The 19,990-nt window shown below is 45.7% G+C and overlaps 1 protein-coding gene across 1 annotated transcript in view; it reads left to right on the top strand.

The window, feature by feature from the left end:
* Positions 1-19,990, top strand: part of LOC116743185 (protein transport protein Sec16B-like) — a 96,548-nt gene that overhangs the window by 64,610 nt on the left and 11,948 nt on the right. The window contains exons 7-16 of the mRNA XM_032611505.1: positions 144-295; positions 720-781; positions 2,190-2,325; positions 2,815-3,045; positions 8,311-8,408; positions 10,518-10,599; positions 14,579-14,696; positions 15,929-16,040; positions 17,658-17,763; positions 19,677-19,817. Of these exons, the coding sequence (XP_032467396.1) occupies positions 144-295; positions 720-781; positions 2,190-2,325; positions 2,815-3,045; positions 8,311-8,408; positions 10,518-10,599; positions 14,579-14,696; positions 15,929-16,040; positions 17,658-17,763; positions 19,677-19,817 (1,238 nt within the window). The remainder of the gene's footprint in view (positions 1-143; positions 296-719; positions 782-2,189; positions 2,326-2,814; positions 3,046-8,310; positions 8,409-10,517; positions 10,600-14,578; positions 14,697-15,928; positions 16,041-17,657; positions 17,764-19,676; positions 19,818-19,990) is intronic.

The following is a 19,990-nucleotide window of genomic DNA, read 5'->3' as shown; positions in this document are numbered from 1 at the left end:
CTTCTTCTAGTTATGTAGCCCATCCAGAATCTTATCTTGGTCCCAGGTGGAATTTGGAAAGAAGTGTGTCTGTGGAGTATTTCTAAAGTAAAGCAAAGCAGTGGCAGTAATGCTAACAGTGTCCATCTGTGTCTGTTGGTCAGAGGACATCTCGGCAGCTGGTCCCAAGACACCCATGAAGTTCTACATCCCTCACGTGCCTGTGAGTTTTGGGCCAGGAGGTCAGCTGGTGTGTGTGGGTCCCAGATCTCTCAGTGATGGACAGACGGCCCTTGTTGAACTGCACAGCATGGAGGTAGACAAGATTCTGTGTCCTCGGAATGTCAGCACCCTGCTCCCTGATTCCCTTTGCCTGAGCCCTGGGCATCTCCAGGAATAGGGTGCTCTTGGAGGAGACTGGGCCAGGCACCCTATGGATTGGTGTGTGTGTGTGTGTGTGTGTGTGTGTGTGTGTGTGTGCGTGCACATGCACGTGTGTGTGTATGAAGGAATGGCTGGGGCTCTTCTGTGAGAGAAGTAATGCTAGACTTCTGTTTTTCATGAGATGCTATTGGGTCATATCCAGCAACTAGAGAGCTCATTTCTGTCCTCTGCTTTCTCCATGAGGCACTGAGCCACATCCTAGGATCATGGCTCTGGGTTCTGATGCTGGACTTAACTGAGCAATGGGGCACTGGGGGGACATAGTCTTAAAGACCAAACTTGATTTTTTGTTCCAGGTTATTCTTAATGATTCTGAGGAACAAGAAAAGATGAGGACTTTCTCAGGACCCCTGATTAGGTAAATTACCATGAGAGCTGCAAAATAAGGGCTTTTGAAACCTATAAAATCTTCCTGCCCAGATCAGCATTTTGGGGATTTGTTCTTGACTTTCTTGAAAGAAAATGTCTCTCCCCGTTGGAGTGGAATCTCCGTGCTACAAGTTGGAGCCAAATGTGGCCTGAGCCATTTTGACAAGCAATTTGAGTGTTGAAAGAAAAATTAACTTAAAAGTTTAAAAATCTGAAATCAGTTCTATTTTTACAAAGCCTACATGGTAAGGGGTTTTAGCGTTCTGTGTACTTAATAGTACTTAAACTGGTAGAAGAGTGGAACACAGCCTGGGAAATCATAGGCAAGTGGATCATATGGAAAAATTTTTTCTGGAGAGATAAGTAACATGGCCAGCATTTGAGTTATTGGACAGTGTGCAAGTCTGCCCTCTGCAGGATTGAGCTAGAACTGCTTTTACATTGCTAGTCATGTTACTGATAAATATTCAGGATGCTCTTTGTCGTGGAGAGAGGAGTCCTGGCTGGTGTCAGAAGTGAGATAATGCACCCCAAAGCCCTTAAAATATCATCACTACTGTGTAAATGTGTTCTTATCCTGAAGCTTCCCCCTCCAAGAAAATCCCCATAGTATTTTGACAGTTCCTTCAAGTAAAAATGAGTGTTGTCTCCATTTCTTACACACGGGTGTACAGGTGTGGGGTAGAGCACCGAGCTGGGTATTTGGACACTAGGGTACTGGTCCAAGTTTGATTGATTTCATTGAATGATCTCAAGCAAATAATAATTCCTGTTTATTGAGCACTTACATACACTACACAATTGGCTAATTCCTTTTTGTACGGAGGTAGACTTTAAAAAAATTTTTAGTTTGAAATATAGTTGATTTACAATGTTGTGTTAGTTTCAGGTGTACAGCAGAGTAATTCATATAGATATATATACATAGGTATATATATATATTCTTTTTCCAATTCTTTTCCGTTATAGGTTATTACAAGATACTGAGTTGGAGGTAGACTTTTTAACTATTCCTATTTTAGCGAAAAGAGCAGAGGCTCAGAGGAGATAAGAAACTTGTGTAAGCTGAGAAGTGGCTCGCTAGATTTAAACGCAGGGTTGTCTGAGCCCAAAGTCTGTGCTCTTCCTTGATACCAAACAGTCATTTCAGGTCTCTGGGCCTCAGTTTCCTCCTCTGTAAAATGGAGAGGGTGGACGAGAGAATCTCTGAGGTCCCTTCCTGTTCTATAAGGAAACAACTATTCTGTAGCTATAGACTCACTACCCCCATCCTGGATTGTCAGGCTTCTATCCCATCTCCAGCCCCAGCAACACCCTCACACTGTAAGAGGGGACTGTGGTCCTACCCAGGGGAGGAATCTGTCCCTCACTCTTTGCTCCCTGAAATCTCTCCATAGGGAAGATGTACACAAGGTGGACATCGTGACGTTTTGCCAGCAGAAAGCAGCGCAGAGTCGCAAATCTGAGACACCAGGGAGCAGAGACTCGGCTCTACTGTGGCAACTGTTGGTTCTCCTTTGTCGGCAGAACGGGGTCAGTATCACCGCTCTGGGAGGTGGGCAGGTGCAGGCTGGGTTGGAATTGAAGTCTTCCTGGGAGAGAGAAGATTTGGCTTGTGGCATGATTGATTATAAAAGGTAACATTAAAGAAGCAACAAATGGCCTCAAGGGGAAAAACTGCTCAGATGTCAATGCCAGTTTGCTAATGCTAACCTTTCCCCTGCCCTTCTCCACTAACCTGGGGTTATCGCCCAGCTCTTGGGTTACTGCGCTAAGCAGATGATACACCTGGGAGAGTGTGCATATTTCTGGTCATCGTTGTGGCTCCTGACAGGCAGAAAGCAAGCATGAGAGTGAAGCTGGAGTTTGAATTACAACAATCTAAGAAGGGGCTGTCTTGTGTTTGCATGTCAGCCTTCTCCTGAAGAGGGCAGGTGCTCTGGTGCCTTCCTTCTTCAGCCTGGGCTGCCGGCATGAGGATGAATAGGATTCTCTCCCAGGATGGCCCTCTTTCCCTTGCAGTCCGTGGTGGGGTCTGACATCGCGGAGCTGCTGGTGCAGGACTGCAAGAAGCTGGAGAAGTACAAGCGGCAGCCGCCTGTGGCCAACCTCATCAACCTGACGGATGAGGACTGGCCAGTACTGAGCTTAGGGACCCGGAACCTGCTCACTGGGGAGGTTCCCCCCAGCGTGGAGACGCCTGCGCAGATCGTGGAGAAATTCACTAAGTTGCTCTACTACGGAAGGAAAAAGGCAAGTGCTGTGCCCGCTTCTGCTTAAAAAAGTAACCGGCATCCCCAAACCACTCACCCCTCCCAATTGTATGAGTGACATATACTCATTTTATAGCACTTAAGTTCAGAAAGGTACAAAGAAAAAGAAGAATACCCATAATCCTTTCACTAAAAGATAATGCCTGTTAACATTTTAATATATTTATTTCTAGCATTTTCAATGCGTATATATTAAAAATCAAATTAAATTACATATACAATTACTTCTTTCTTTTCCCCTTAAGAGTATATGGTGAAATACTCTCATAGCATTAAAATGTACCATTTTAAAACTGGACTATATTCTATTATATGAATGTATCACATTTTATTTAACCAGTTCACTGTTGTTGAATATATAGGCTATGTACAGATTTGTCACCCATTATAAATTATACCATTCGAACATCTTGTTGTATAAACCTTTGGCTGATTTTTTAAGATACATTCCTAGAAGAATTACTGAGTTAAAGGCTATGCACCTTTTTTTTTTTTTTTAATTTTATTTACTTCTGGCTGCGTTGGGTCTTCGTTGCTGCGTGCGGGCTTTCTCTAGTTGTGGCGAACGGGGGCTACTCTTTGTTGTGGTGCGCGGGCTTCTCATTGCGGTGGCTTCTCTTGTTGTGGAGCACGGGCTCTAGGCTCATGGGCTTCAGTAGTTGTGGCTCTAGGCATACAGGCTTCAGTAGTTGTGGCTTGCAGGCTCTAGAGCGTGGGCTCAGTAGTTGTGGCGCACGGGCTTAGTTGCTCCGCGGCATGTGGGATCTTCCCAGGCCAGGGCTCGAACTCATGTCCCCTGCATTGGCAGGTGGGTTCTTAACCACTGTGCCACCAGAGAAGTCCCAAGGCTATGCACTTTTAAAAGGTTCTTCACATATACACTAAATCAGTTTCCAGAAAGTTTGTTTACAAATGATAACCCCATCAGTTATATCTAAAATATACCTATCAATACTAAATAATTTAATTCCACTGATGAAGTGATGCCTTGTTTTTTTTGATATGTAAATTAGAATTTATTAATTAAAATTTTAAAATTGAGGTATATTTGACAAAATTGTAAGATATTTAAAGTGTACAGTGTGATGGTTTGATATACATATACATTGTGAAAGGATTCCTCCCATTTAGATAATTAACACATCCATCACCTCACGTGTTTCCCTATTATTTTATGCCTTGTTTAATTTTGAAGTTGAACTTACATTTTACAAAAGTCTTAAATATTTGAATATATGACTGGAATCAATTTGAATCAATCTAATTTAAAAAATCAAAAGATGAAAGGGATATAATGGGAGAAATGATGCTGTCCCCCACCTCCTCGCCATGCAATTTCTCTCATTGAAATATCCAAAGATATTTTCTGCATATATAATTATTTTCTCCTTTGTTCCCTTATAGCATACTATGTACCATTTCTTTACCTTCCTTTTGTCATTTAGCAAACTACTTTAGGAAACACTCTATGTTGGGGTTGGCATTTTTTTTCTGTAAAGGGACAGACAGTAAATATTTTAGGCTTTGCAGGCCATGGGGTCTCTACTCAACTGTGCTGTTGTCCCCTGAAAGCAGCCACAGACAATCTGTAAATAAATAGGTGTGGCTGTGTTTCAATAAAACTTCATTTATCGACATAGAAATTTGAAATATATATCACTTTCATGTGATGAAATATTATTCTTCTTTTGATTTTTTCCAGTAATTTAAAAATGTAAAAACTATTCTTAGCTTGTGGGCTGTACCAAAACAGGCAGTGGGCTGAATTTGGTCTTCAGGCCACGTTTTGCTGTCTCCTGTTCCTTATAGTATATAAATACCTTCCTCATTATTTCTTACGGCTGCATAGGTTTCTATAGATAAATTATAATTGATTCAACTAAACCTCTATAGATTGACATTTAGATTATTTCTAGTCTTTTGCTGCTACAAATAATGCTGCAATGAATAACATTGTCATTTTGCCATGTGGAGAGAATATATGTAATGAAAGTTTGTGGAAGTGGAAGCTTTGGGTCAAAGGGTATATGGTTTGTAATTTTGATAGATATCGACAAATTGCTGTTTTAGAGGTACCGATTACTCTATCAGCAATGTATGAGAGTGTCTGTCTCCCCACACTGTCACCAGCCCAGTGTGTTTCCAAACTTTCGGATATGTGCCAATCTGAGAGGTGAAAAAAAGTATAGTAGTTATTTGCATTTCTCATTATAAATGAAGTTGAATATCCTTTAATCTGTGATTATTTTTTGACATGGATTTTCCACATTTTCCTGTTGGAATTTTGATCCCCACTTATTGATTTGTAGGAGCACTTTACTTTTTAAGGATTTTCTGTCCAAAATCACTTTTTTGGGGTCATATTTAGAAAGGTTTTTCCTGCTTCAAAATTGATTTATGAAAATAAAGTTGAAGTACTTTTGTGACTTCACCTTTACATTTAAATCTTTAATTGTATGTATTTGTATGTGATGTTATCTTTTAAATGAGTGCAAGATATACTCAGTGAAAATTAATGGGATCAACTTATAGGATCTATATGTATGTATATATATGTATGTATGTGTGTGTGTGTGTGTGTGTGTTTGTGTGTGTGTGTGTGTGTATTCATTATATAGTAGGGACTTGCTATTTCACCAGTGATTCATTTATTCAATAAACATTTATTAAGCAGCCACTACTTCTAAGACATTGAACCCAGTCGGGGGATACAGAAATAAATCAGTGATAATCTCTTTCCTTAAGAATGATAAATAATGACTATAACAACAGCAATAAAGTGAATATTTGAAAAATACTTTCTATGTGCCAGATACTCACTTAACACCTTACATGCATTATCTCATTTATCTTCGTAGTAGGTCCTATTCTTGTTTTATGTATTTACCAAGGAGGAAAGTTAGTAAATAATAAAGCCAGGGTTTAGATTTAGGCAGCCTGGTGCCTGAGCTTGGGCTTGTAATCAACAACCACATCTCCTGTCATACACTGACCCATAGGTAAGCGGTGGGTAGGTAGAGCACTATGGGAGTTCACGGTGATCTATGAGGAGCTGGACACCACAATATCTAAAACCTTTAACACTTGACTGGGGTCTTATTTCTGGCATTGTGTGAGATTGACATCCTTGATATAAGTTCTCAATTTCTTCACTTATTCTTAAATTATATTTTTGGAGATGTAGATTTTTGAGTAAACTAGTAATTCTCAACCAATCATTAGTAACTCCTTTGAAAAATACTATTATGAAATAGTTTAACATACAAAAAGAGCATTTTTTAAAAGATTTCACCTGTTTTTCTTTTTTTAAAAATTTAAGTATAGTTGATTTACAATGTTACATTAATTTCTGCTGTACAGCGAAGTGATTCAGTTATACATATATATGCGTTCTTTTTCTAAATATTCTTTTCCATTATGGTTTATCACAGAATATTGAATATAGTCCTCTGTGTTATACAGTAGGACCTTGTTGTTTCAAAAAGAGCAATCTTAATGTCATTTTTACTTCCACTGGATATGAGGCTGAATTTCTTAACTGTGATTGTTTAAATTTATTCCCTCTTCAAAGAAGATAACATGGGAGATGTTGGGATAATCAAATAAATTTTCATTTGGAGGTAGAAATACCTCATTAGTGACCTCCTGTCCAAAAATCACATTATTTGGGGGGCACTAAGGAAATTATTAATACCAGGTCAACCTCACATATAAACTAAGCTCTTACTAAATAGTTTTGAAAATTAAATGAAGAGGTAAATATGTGTGTGTGTATGTTTTAAAATTTGCAGCTTCAAACCCATGTCACCAAGTTAACAGTGTCATTAATTTGATGTATGAAGTTGATAGTTAACAAGCACTTGATAGTAAGCAGTTAGTTATAGTGTTAGCTGGGGGTAGGTTAACTACTATGTATACTGGCTTAAACATAACAGCAGCCTCGGGATTTCCCTGGCGGTCCAGTGGTCCTTAGGACTCCACGCTTCCAAAGCAGGGGGCATGGGTTTGATCCCTGGTCAGGAAACTAAGATCCTGCATGCCGCATGGTGCAGCCAAAACCAAACGAACAAACCAACAACCCTCCACCCCACCAAACCATAATAGCAGCCTCTTTCTTTTCATGCGAGAGTACTGGGCAGGTGAACAGAAGATGGGGCAGGCCTCCTCCATGTACTCACCCAGGGACTCAGCTGTACGAGGCTCCACCATCTTCAACACAGAGTCTCTAAAGTTTCTGGGAGTCATCTTCATTCCAGCCCGATGGGGAAGAGGCCATGGAGGGTTGAGCACGGGGAGGGGTTCTATGGGCCAGACCTGGAAGCTTCACACATCGCTTCCCTTCCCATCTCAGTGCCACACCTCAGTGCCAGGGAGGTGGGAAATGCAGTCCGGCTCTTGGCCTAGGAAGGGGAACTTGGATTTGGGTGAGGAGCTAGCAGTCTCTGCCACAGTTGTTAATAAAGAAATGGTTCCTTGGGGCTTCCCTGGTGGCGCAGTGGTTAAGAGTCCACCTGCCGATGCAGGGGACACGGGTTCGTGCCCTGGTCCGGGAAGATCCTACATGCTGCGGAGCGGCTGGGCCCGTGAGCCATGGCCGCTGAGCCTGCGTGTCCGGAGCCTGTGCTCCGCAACGGGAGAGGCCACAACAGTGAGAGGCCCGCGTACCGCAAAAAAAAAAAAAAAAAAAAAGAAATGGTTCCTCAAGAGGGGGTATCTGTATGTGTATGGCTTATTCATTTGGTTGTGCAGTGGAGGCTAACACAACATTGTAAAGCAACCATACTCCAATAAAAACTAATTAAAAGAAAGAAAGAAAGAAATGGTTCCTCTACCACGCCCCCACGAACACCATCTTGCAACTCCTCTTTTGAGACCCAGTGCTGGGGGTGAGATGCTTCTCTCATTTTTTGGTGCTTAGGTTCATAAAAGTGTTGTGTGACTTTGGCTAAAGAGATAAAGCTAACTGGAAACTATGTCTGAGGGGGAGCTAATGCAATCACATAAGGGGTTTGATAAGGTGAAGCCTGGAGAAAGGGGCAGCTTAGAGAGAAGTACCTGCCAGTTAAAGCCATTTCTCTACCGTTCCTTTCTCACGTTCCCAGGGGAGGCTCTGAGAGCCTTCTTGGAAGCCCGGCCTCTGCTGCAGAGGGGGTGGAGGTGGGGCAGTCCCCAAGCACAGTCATTTGCTGTCACTCTTAGAGGCAGGTGAGCAAGGTGGTACTGAAGGTGATGTGTGTGTTTTCAGGAAGCCTTGGAGTGGGCCATGAAGAACCATTTGTGGGGTCATGCTTTGTTCCTTGCCAGCAAGATGGACCCAAGGACCTACAGCTGGGTCATGAGTGGGTGAGTTGGGGATGTGCCAAGAAGACCAATGGAGCAGAGCGGCATCCCCTCCAAAGGTGGAGGTGAGGGTGGGGAGAAATGCAAGATGCACTGAAAGGCCCCACCCTCCAAGCATCTTTCCAGTTCTGAGTTGGACGTAGCATTTCTCTTCTCCAGATCCTAATAAACTAGACACAGACACATTCTTTCTAGCTGGTAAATTGAAAAAAACATTTTACTAATGTTTCCCAGGGTCAAAGTTTCCAAAAATTAAGTCGGTTTCTACATTGCAGTAGCCTTCTCTCTTTGGGAGGGTCTGCTCTGGAGACTTCCATCAGTGAGGGGGTAGATCACTTAAGGGAAACTGACAGAGCCTGAAGCCTGAGAGTAACTTACTGCTTCGTCCTGCAGCACGGGTGTGGGTGCTGGGAAGTAGGAAGGGATATAGGGTAGCAGGACTGCAAGCTGTGGTAGAAAGGGGTTTATAGGACTGGGGATTAGATCCAGCAGTCTTCATCTACTGGGAGATGTCAAGACTGAAGGCATCCCTTCAGGTTACACTGGGCCACCAGGACCCGGGTGCCGGGGGTACCGGAAATAATACCCAAACCAGGACGGAATAGGAATGGAGGTGTGAGTACCTAGCCAGGAATTTAGAACAAGGGCAATGAAACAGCTGAAGAGACTCAGAACCAAATGGAGGTGGAGGTATATGGGGTGCTGTAAGGGGTCAGCCCTTCAAGCTGCAGTTAGTATCCATGGATTGTTGGGGACAGATGTGTGGCAGGGGTGGGAGCCCTCCTATAAGGAGCAGCCTTGGGTTAGACAGAGAAAAGGATGGTACCTCAAAATTTGTCTTCTCACGTTGGTTAAAGCCGTGAAGCTACCGTCTCTGCTTATCTTATATTTCAATCCCCCGTACATTCCGTTGGGCAGAGAGTTGGATGAGAAGATGGACACCCACACTTTAAGTTCAGTCTGTGGGGCTAACGTCTGTCACTACCTGGGAGCCCATTCTTCACCATGGCTTCCATGAAATCTCTTTATTACTCTGACCCTCGGTTTTCCCGGGGACTAGTGACACCACCACGTACTTCGTTATGTTCAGAGACCGGAATGGTGAGAAGCTCTGAACTTCTGTTAGGAGAAGCACTCTGAGCTCCGGGGGAAAGGTGCTGTTAAAAAAAAGATGGTGTTGGACTTCCCTGGTGGCGCAGTGGTTGGGAGTCCACCTGCCGATGTGGGGGACACGCGTTCGTGCCCCGGTCCGGGAAGATCCCACATGCCGCGGAGCGGCTGGGCCCGTGAGCCATGGCCGCTGAGCCTGCGTGTCCGGAGCCTGTGCTCCGCAGCGGGAGAGGCCACAGGGGTGAGAGGCCCGTGTACCGCAAAAAAAAAAAAAAAAAAAAAAAGATGGTGTTCCGAGGGATGAGTTTCCTTTGGGTTTTGGAAACGAACATCCCACAACTCCACACTGTAGCATATATCTCGGCTACAGATTTTTGCCTTGGGCCATTGCTATCTGATGGGGCCCAGTGAATCATGCAAAATCTCTCTTACTGAGTATGCTTAAATCTCAAATCAGCCATAGAGCTTATTATATCCTTGTTAAGCAGATCCCATGGTTTGTCATCAGCATGATCATTTCTGGTCCCTGCTCTACGCCTCTTTGGTTACTGAAAATGACTATGTAGTGCTTGTGAGCAAAAGCAGTAGAGACCCAGGCTAGCGATGAGCCCGGAAAACAGCACTGAGAGCTGTGGGCTTGGGGAGGAGGGCTGCTGTGGGGCGGTGGGCGTGGAGGGTGCCTGGGGAGGAGGTGCCCACCGTTGGGCTCTCAGGGGTCTTTGAAGTATTTGTGGCTCACCTCCGTGATGGACGGAGGCCTATAAAATAGTTACTCAAGAGTTAGGGAGTCAGTGCTAAAATGCCGAAGATCTTCCCCAGTAATGAGGTCTATTTGGCGTGTGTGGTGGGATGGAGCAGAGGCACAACTGAAAAGAGAGACTCAAGTTCCAAAAGAAGCTGCTCAATCAAATACAAGTAGATGAGGCCTTGTGCCTCACAGGCAATGGGTTAGAGGCTCTCTTGGCTGGATTCCCACTGACGGGCAGTCTCCTCTCTCTGCAGCTTCACCAGCACGCTGGCGCTCAACGACCCACTGCAGACCCTCTTCCAGCTCATGTCCGGAAGGATCCCACAGGCAGCCACGGTACCCTCTGTGACAGGACCCCCTCAACACCCCAGCACCCTAAGGGTTTAGGGGGTAGGGACTGCTCGGGAATGAGGTGATGGCTTTAGAGATGAAAAATAAGTAATTACTGTTGGTTAATCACCTCCCATGTGCCTGGCCCTGTGCTAAGCGCTGTGATGCATGTTATTTCGTTTAACGCACGGAGGTAGGAATGATTATCCCTGTTTTGCAGACGTGAGGACTGAGTCGCAAAGGTGTAAAATGACCAAGATCACAGAGCTAGGAGTAGTGGAGTCAGGATGGGCCCAGGTCTGTCTGATTCCAAAGACTGTGCCCTTTCCACAATCCACAGCTACCCGCTGTGTGGCAAATAGCAAGAGAACCCGAGGCTGCTCTCCACGCTTCCCACAACCAGGCTTTCTTTCTTCCCCACCACTGCACGTGAACCTTCAAAGCTGGACATGTTAGATTCTACGTCATCAGTGTGGGATGTGGCTCAGGAGAACCCTGAAGCCAGCTTGATAGTTTTCCCATTATAAGAGCGTTGATCTTTTTGTCCCAAGGTATTCCTTCCCTATCCTCGAAGTCCAATAACTACTGAGATATATCTTGTTGTTGACTGTCTGTGTCAGTTATTCGGGGATACAGCACGCTCTTTTAATATGTGCATCCATATCTTACAGTTCCAGAGAAATTTCTTGAACTATATCCTTCAGTTTTTATTTTGTTCTCTTATTTTGGTTTTCTTTTCAGGAACACCCTCTATACACAAAATATATATAGTTCATATATATATATATATATATATGAACTGTATACATATATACATGTGAATTATATATATAATTTTCTCTTTAATTAAAAAAATTTTTTTTTTGTTTCAATTCTTTCTTTCTTCTTTGTTGCTGTGTGTCCATCCTGTGTGTCCCTTACTGTGTTTTCATCAGTGTCTCTTGGCTTCTGTGCTTTTTCCATTTTTGTCTTTATTTCTTTGATTTTTCTCCCACTTCTCTCCTGAGCTCTGCAGGTCACATTTACCTCCTCCTGTTCTCCACCATCTCTTTCCTCTGCTCCTGTAACTTAGCTTTAGACCCTTGCTTCCTAGAACAAATTGTTTCATTATTTTACTTAAATTCATGATGAAATGTTTGGTGACAATTCTTTGTTTTGTGGAAACATTTTTCTGGTGAATGTTCTCTCTGCCTTCCCCCCTCCTTTTATCTTGATGGTATATTTGTAGCGATTCTGTACTTGTTCCTTCATAGGCTTCAGGTCTTCCCTGGATGGGTTATTTATGGGAGGTTTGAGCTGGGGAGGTGCCAGGGCCATATTCCAGGAAAGCTGGCATTTCCGCATGACCTGGTGTTTTCTGTGAGCATCTTTGCTTCTCCCCAGCCAGTGGAGATGGCTGTGGGATCCCCTCCCTCTGGTATTCTCTCTCTCTGCCTCTTAAACCCACCTCTGTTCAATCTCCATTACTTTTGGAAGCCTTTTCTTGTGTTTAGAGGCTTGGATTTTTGCTGACACCTAGTTTCAATGAAAATGTACTTCACGCTTTTGCTTTTTTGTCTCTCTTATTGCTGTGGACAATTTCAAGAAAAGAAAAGAGAAATGATGACTTTCATGCCCCCTCGTCAAACCAGCTGGCTATACTGGAACATGGGGTGCACCTCACAATTCTGCTGAGGGCCTGTGCTCTGCAATGAAATTGCACCATGTCACAAAGCACTAAACGCAGGAAAATATGTAATCAGCATACAGTCCATTGGGTCTCATTGCACTGGTAGAGTTTGCTAAATGTTCCCTACTCTTGGGTGAGAAAACCGAGGAGCCAGAGGTGATATTTGCAGTATTTGACCCTAGTGTTTTGAGAGTTTCCTAGCATCGTAGCATCCTGTAAAAGGCTAGACTTTGGTACTTATAATAAGAGGAGTAGTGGAAAAAGCATGGCAGCTGGAAAACACAGACGTGGGCTTCTGTCACAGGCTTAACCTAGACTCTACTCCTCACTGTTGTGGGAACTGGGCCCTGCTACTTAATCTCAGAGCCTCAGTTTTTCTTCTTTGTGGGCATTTTGATGCCTAGCAGAGCTACTGTAAAAATTAAAGGGGAGAGAATATCTGAACATATCAACCACCATGCTTGGCCCACTGAAGTTAGTTAATAAGCGTTATCTCTCTCTCTTCTCCCTCCATAGACCTGCTTTACAGTGATTTTTTTTTTCCAAATCGCCTGGGGGAGGTGACAGAAGAATTACTTCTAAGTTTTTGTTCTTTTAGCAAGGGCTTTTCTTTTGCTAGAAAGAAAAGTTTCAGCAAGAAAGAGCCTGGCTCACATGTTAAAATGGGGATAATAATAGTACCTAACGCACGTGATTGTTCTTAGGAGAAATGCTTATTAGCATAGGCTGTGGCCCAGGGTCAGGGTGCAGTAAGTGAGAACTGCTGTTATTATTGTGATTTATTGTCATCATCCTCCTCATTCACACTGCATTGCCCAGATAAACAGAGTCACTATAAAATGGAGTTGGGTAAAGCATCTTTTGTTCTATGGGATAATTACAAATACAATACCAAATAACTGTGAATTGTTTTGACCTCCAGATCTTAGGTATTACTGTCAATCTCCTGCTCTATCTTTTCAGTATAACAAATTGGAGGAGAGACTGGTCTGCAAATCACCTCTTTCCTTTGCTGTGCTTCTGTGTGTGTGTGTGTGTGTGTGTGTGTGTGTGTGTGTATTTATATATGTAATTTATAATGTGCAAACCAAGTGTAAGGCACTATGCTATGGGCTTCATCTAACTATATTATTATCAACAGTTATCCTGGGGTGAAGTGAGAGAGTAGCATTGACATATATACACTACCAAATGTAAAATGGATGGCTAGTGGGAAGCAGCTGCATAGCACAGGGAGATCAGCTCGGTGCTTTGTGACCACCTAGAGGGATGGGATAGGGAGGGTGGGAGGGAGACGCAAGAGGGAGGGGATATGGGGATATATGTATACATATAGCTGACTCACTTTGTTATACAGCAGAAAGTAACACAACATTGTAAAGCAATTACACTCCATTAAAGATGTAAAAAAAAAAAAAATCCTGGCAGGTAGACATCATGATCTCCGTTTAAGAGATAAAGAAACAAAGGTTCAAAGACATAAAGAAACTTGCCCAAGAGGCAGGACCCCAGGTGAATCCAGGGCCTGTGTCGTTTCTCTGACATTGTGTTGTTTCCTTATTGATATTCCCTGTCCTGAAATTCCCCTTCATTCAGGAGAAGGGCGGCCCATCATTCGTGAGGGACTTCTGCCTGCTCCCACTTCTCTGATTATACTCTACCGTCCCCTCGTGGAGCTCTGCTGCCTCTGCATGGTCACCAGAGGAAGGGGACACAGTGCTGGCTGGGCCACTTGGCCTGGTTTCCTCACTCCTCAAGAGGCGATAGGAATTAGAGTTCACAGGGTTGTTGTGAAGATTAAAGAAGGTGATGTGTGAGAGAGGGCTTTGGCTTTGTAAAACCAGAAAACATTAGCCATTTGGTAATAGGTATCAAGGAGCCCAGTGTTCCCCTGTCTTCTAACTGGCTTCTAACTCTTCCCATGAACCAAGGGTATTTGATCCTCTGCCTCCCACTGAAACATCAGTTGTTTTTTTTTTGATTTTGTCCCTAGCTATTGGGGTTAGGGGCACCAGGAGGAAATCTGAAAATTATTGACCAAGAGTGTCATTCCATTTATCCATCTCCCAACATCCCTCTGTGTGTGTGTATGTATGTATGTATGTATGTATATGTGTCTGTCTGCCTGCCTATTCATCCTTCTAAGAGTTTTGCTTTTTTAAAAAGAGACGCAAAATCAATGAGTGGCCACATTGCCGGCAGCATAATGGGAGTTCCCGGAAAACCAGGAAATAGACAACAACCTTCCTTACTTACCTATATTCTGGTCGGGGCTACATTACTCAGTCAATTTTCAATTTTTCTGCTGCTTTTCAGTGTTGTGGGGACGAGCAGTGGGGAGACTGGAGACCGCACTTGGCTGTGATTCTGTCGAATCAAGGTGGGGACCCGGAGCTGTATCAGCGCACGATTGTCACCATGGGGGACACCCTGGGTAAGCAGACACCAGTTCCATCCCCTCCTCTCCTCTATTTCCAGGCCAGCTTTAACCACTCTGTGCTTAGATTCTTAGGTTCTGTGTTGGGCCCGAGTCTATGCCTCAGGCTTTGCTTTGACCCAGGAGCCTCAGTGTTTTGGGGACAGAAACTCCAGGGAGAGGGGTGTCCTTCTTGCCTTTCTGTTTCCCAGTTTTCCGCTGCGAGCCAGTGCAGGCCAGGCCCCTGAGACTCTGGGGTCTGCCACTGTAGGAGGCTCCCCTGAGTAGGTGATTCCTATGCCTGGGTCAGATTCCCGTGCAGATGGAGTTAACACACGGGGGCATCTCGCCTACTGTTGTTGTTAGTCCCGTGGTGACCCAGCTCAACCAGATAGGAAATTCTATTTTTGCCTGAACTACCCTGGGTAATCGTATAATCTTTATTTCTATCACCTCTCTGTGAATGTGGCCTCATAAACACTTAGGGGCTGTTAAATGTTCCAGATCAGTGGTTCTCAGATTTGGTCAAGGGCCAGAACGTCTAGAAATCATAGCTTTGTGGCACTTCGTGAAATACTGCTCTGCTAAACTTAAAATAGCTACGCGTCAGATTGTGCCCAGTCAAATGGCAGGTTGTTCAGCACCTGGGTAGAAAGAGAACTAACTTTTGCCGAACCTTCTTGGGTGCCGGGCCCCGTGCTAGTTACCTTACCTATTTGAATTAATTCAATGTTGAGGTAATGGAAAATGCATGGGAGAACATTTTAAAACTGGGAACAATTTGGTAATGAATGTAATTTTTATGATCACTGGGAAAGGTCTTCTGTTGTTTGACTTTAGCAGGGGAGGCATTAGTGCCCCAAGAAGCCTAGTTTAAAAACTGCTACTCCCAACGGCCAGCTTCTCTGCTCAGAGGTAGGCATTTCTACCCATTTCTCCCTCTCCAGAAGGACTAAAATGCTTAGAAACGTCCTCATTGAAAATCCATTAGGGGGAACGTGAAATAGTGCCTTATTCTGGCTGAAGAGAAGTGAAATAATGTCGGAGGCCAAAAATGCGGTAGGAGAGGAAGTGGGGTTTGGGGTCTGTGACTCGTAGTGTGAAAAGCTCGTTCCTTTATCCCCATGAGGCTCTCCGCTCCGACCCCCAAGCTCCTCTCCAGCCCTCCCTCCAGCCCTCTCCCATCCCCCCCAGATGGTGGGTCCTCACGTGGGCGTGTTCCGTGACCGGGGCTTGTTCTCCTCCTGCAGCTGGGAAGGGGCTGGTGGAAGCAGCTCACTTCTGCTACCTCATGGCTCACGTGCCCTTCGGCTCCTATACCGTGAAGACAGACCACCTGGCCTTGCTGGGCAGTAGCCACAGGTATGCGATCTTCTGGGGGAAAGGGAGTGGGAAGGACATCTTCCAGGTGATTGGTTTAGCCCTTGCTGGGCTACATGGCTCCATTTTCCATAGTCTTGTGTGAATTTCGGCCACTGCTGGTCCCCTCCTCTGGGATGGTTTTCCGCACAGGTAGGCTCTGGCGGAGGAGATGCCGGGTGGGTGCCGCATCACACCGCCAGGGGGCCTCAGGTCCAGGCCCTGCTCCGGGGAAGCTGTGAACTGGTGCCTGTGGGTTGCATTTGTACCCCTATGGCCACTCGGTGGCGCCCTGGCTCCGTGATCAGAGAGTGACTCTTTAGAAAATGCTTAGCGGGAGCGCGGCGGCTTGAGCCTCTGCGTCAGGCAGCTCTGGACCAATTCTCAGAGCCCGCCTTGGGCAAAACCCGAAAGTGGAAGACGTTTGTCTAGCCACCACACCCTACACTGACTTGGGGCACAAGCTACTCAGAGTCCCGCCTGTCACTTATTCCCTGCTGGCCGTAGTATTAGGCTTTTCACACAGAAGGACCTTAATAATCCCCTAGACAATGAATAAACGGACAAAAAGACCGGCTTGCTCTCTAGCTGCCCTCCACCTTCTAGATCTCTCTTTCTCTTTCCCTGTAATAGTTAAGATTTCCTAAGCTCTTACATTGTGCCAGCCGTTTTATTTGCACTATTTCCTTTAATCATTACATATTTACCCTGTGAAGAAGGTACGCTTTTAATCTTCACTTTATAGAGGAGGGAAACCAAGGCACAGAGAGGTTAAGTAACTTGTCTAAGATGGTACAGCTAGTGTGGGGTCAGGTTGGACTTGGAATCCAGACTGTCAGGCTTTTCTTTGTAGAAACGCATCCTCTCATAGCCTGTCTGTCAAGGTCACGGTCTCTGATAGCACCTAGTTGGCTTGTCAAAGAGGCCTGTCTGGGCCAAATGGGACAGTAAGTGAAACGGTTTAATGTGTCCCCCCTCCTATGTTTATATTGTACGAGGATGTTTCTGGAGATACAGTCCTGACCCCAGGCATAGCCCCTCAGATTATGATTTCAAACCTCACAGCAGCTGTTTTGGGACCCGTGAGGACTCTGAGGGCCCCTCAGATCACGTTCACCCAGCCTGCTTCCTCACTGGAATGCACCTCCAGCACAGGGACCGTCTTCTGATTTGGGGCTCCACAGTGCTACCCTCTCTCTGCCGGGCCTTCTTTCTTCAGTGCTCCCGAACATCACATCACTCCCTCTTTTCTGCTCTTCGGCTCAGGCTATGGCGGCCTCTCACAGACGCCCGCTCTGGGTTCTCAGGGCACTAAGGCTGGCTCTCAGCGTGCTTACGGGGAGGACCCAGTGCCCCGCTGAGCTGGGTGTGAGAGCAGCTTGCCTTACGTGACCCTCCAGTAAAGATGGCAGCGATCTCCCCCTCGCCCCAGTCTCTCCCCCTCGCCTTCCCCCAGAGCCTCTGGAGGTGCAGATTCTCTTTCCATTCTTGGAGCTGCCCCAAGGATCAGCCCAGGACAGAGACTCTACCATGAATGGATGCAGCTGGTGTTTGGCCATCTACTAGGATTTAAATCTGTCCCCACCTCAATCTGTTTTATTCTTATTCCCTGGTTTTTAGTCAAGAGTTTTTGAAATTTGCAACAACTGAGGCTATCCAGAGGACGGAAATCTTCGAGTACTGTCAGATGCTGGGCCGCCCCAAATCCTTCATCCCTTCTTTCCAGGTAACTGAACCCTCACGAGGCCACCACCTTAGCTGTGTCACGTGGCTGTGGGCCACCGGGTTTTCTGCCTTGCTATCTGGCACGTAGTGGCTGGGCTAAGTCATCCACTGGACTTTTCCTCATTAGCTGGAATGTGGGAAGGGTTAGGATGTCTTTCTAGGTCCCCTAAAGGTTTGCATTTTAAGATAGGAAAGCAAAACGCTGCAGCAGCCTCTGTGCTGGGGGCTCCTGCCTCACTGCTGACAATGAGAATCGTGCCAGCAGCCCTGGGGCTCCCCCGCTGTCTGTAGCTCCTTCTGTTCTTCTGTCTCCAGATGGCTCCACTTCTCCTCAGCCCCACGGTCATCCTGCTGGGAGCGGGAGCAAGAAGACCCGACTGGGGGCTCTTCACCCTTCCTCCTCTCCTCTGACCTGCCGCTCCCATCTCTTTTGGATGACTCTGTTTTGTTTTGTTTTTTGCGGTACGCGGGCCTCTCACTGTTGTGGCCTCTCCCATTGTGGAGCACAGGCTCCGGACACGCAGGCTCAGTGGCCATGGCTCACGGGCCCAGCCGCTCCGCGGTATGTGGGATCTTCCCGGACCGGGGCACGAACCCATGTCCCCTGCATCGGCAGGTGGACTCTCAACCACTGCGCCACCAGGGAAGCCCTGGATGACTCTGTTTTTAACTCTGGAAATTCCTCCCTGCTCTGTCCTTGGCCCCCATCCTCCTTTCTTCCCCCTAGGGCTGCAGCTGTGCAGGTGGTGTCCACGCAGGTTCTAACCTCTCTTCTCAACCTCTCTACTGGATGCCCTGTTGTCCCCTTAAATCCATAATGACTCCTTCTGTGCCTGTATTGAGAGTGCTCTCGGTGGCAGCAACACACACACACATGCACACCACCACCACCAAACACAAAACAAAGGCTTGGAAATGAATGAATTACTGCCTAGAGGGCAATGACCCAGTTAGTATCTTTTTTAAGAGTTTTACCAAAGACCCACCTTCTCCAGCAGAGCCCTGCCTGAACAGCTCCTTTGGGTCCATGCAGGTCTTCAGTCTCTTTCTTTCTGTTCTGTAGTCATCCCACCTCTCAGCTGTCTTTGGGCTGATAGCAGTGAGATTAGAGCTGTTTTTAGGGATTGAGTTCTACACGCCTGGAACTGTGTTATGGTGCTTTGACTGTATGATTTCTAATCCTGTGGTAATCCGGGCATGATTACCCCCCTTTTACAAAACAGGTTCCAAGGAGTTACATGCTATTGGGTCACATCTCTTGGGTACCATTTGTTCTAAGGACTTTACATGGATTATCTCACTGAATCTTTACAACAGCCAAGGGGTAGATCGTATTATCATCCCCATATTATAGTGAGGAAACCAAGGCACAGAGACGAGGTGGGGTAACTAGCTCAATGTGCCACACCCAGCATGGAGTTGGGATTTGAACTTGGGTCTATCTGATTTCCAGCCCTCAAGCTCCATTTAGTTCTGTCACTCATGCTTCTCTGAACCCTTACCTGTCTCTGTCTGTACACTCCCTTGGGCTTGAAGTCCCTTGCACCTCAGTCATTTTTTCTTCTTTTATCCGTCCTCCTGGTGCCTGGTCCTGTGCCCCACACACACCAGGCTTCCCAGAGATGTGGGCTGCCTGGTAAGAGTCCAGTGCATTTCCATGTTGACCAGAGCCTAGGGAGATTCAGCTGATGTGCCTTCCAGCCCTTCCTCTATGAGGACGGAACTGCAGGCTGGATTTGGAATTGTGCCCATACACAGATAGAACGCCCCAAATGGCACAAGGCCCTCTTTAATATTTGGATCCAGAGCTAGAGGAAGTTGGCAGTCAGCTGACTTCCAAGAAGTCTTATCTCCACTTCTCTCCTTCTGTCCCTGCCTGGATGGGCTCATCGCTGGCCCTGCTCCTCTTCACAGGTGTATAAGCTCCTTTATGCTTCCCGTCTGGCAGATTACGGCCTTGCGTCCCAGGCCTTGCATTACTGCGAAGCCATTGGCACAGCCCTCTTGAGCCAGGGAGAGAACAGTCACCCTGTGCTACTAGTGGAACTCATCAAGGTGAGCTTCTCAGAGGGTTCTCTGCAGGTGTGTTATCTTCAGCGTTCAGAGGAAGCTATTGTAAAGCGGCTCAGACACCCCATTTCATCTTCTTTGCACATGCTGTAAAGTTGGAGCCCGTGGCTGTCTTTGACCACGTACGCATGTCCAGATGTGATAAGCAGAGGCCTGAC

The sequence above is a fragment of the Phocoena sinus genome, chromosome 1, assembly GCF_008692025.1.
Source record: "Phocoena sinus isolate mPhoSin1 chromosome 1, mPhoSin1.pri, whole genome shotgun sequence".
Classification (NCBI taxonomy): domain Eukaryota; kingdom Metazoa; phylum Chordata; class Mammalia; order Artiodactyla; family Phocoenidae; genus Phocoena; species Phocoena sinus.
The sequence above is the reverse complement of the archived record's forward strand: the minus strand, read 5'-3'. Positions and strand labels throughout refer to the sequence as shown.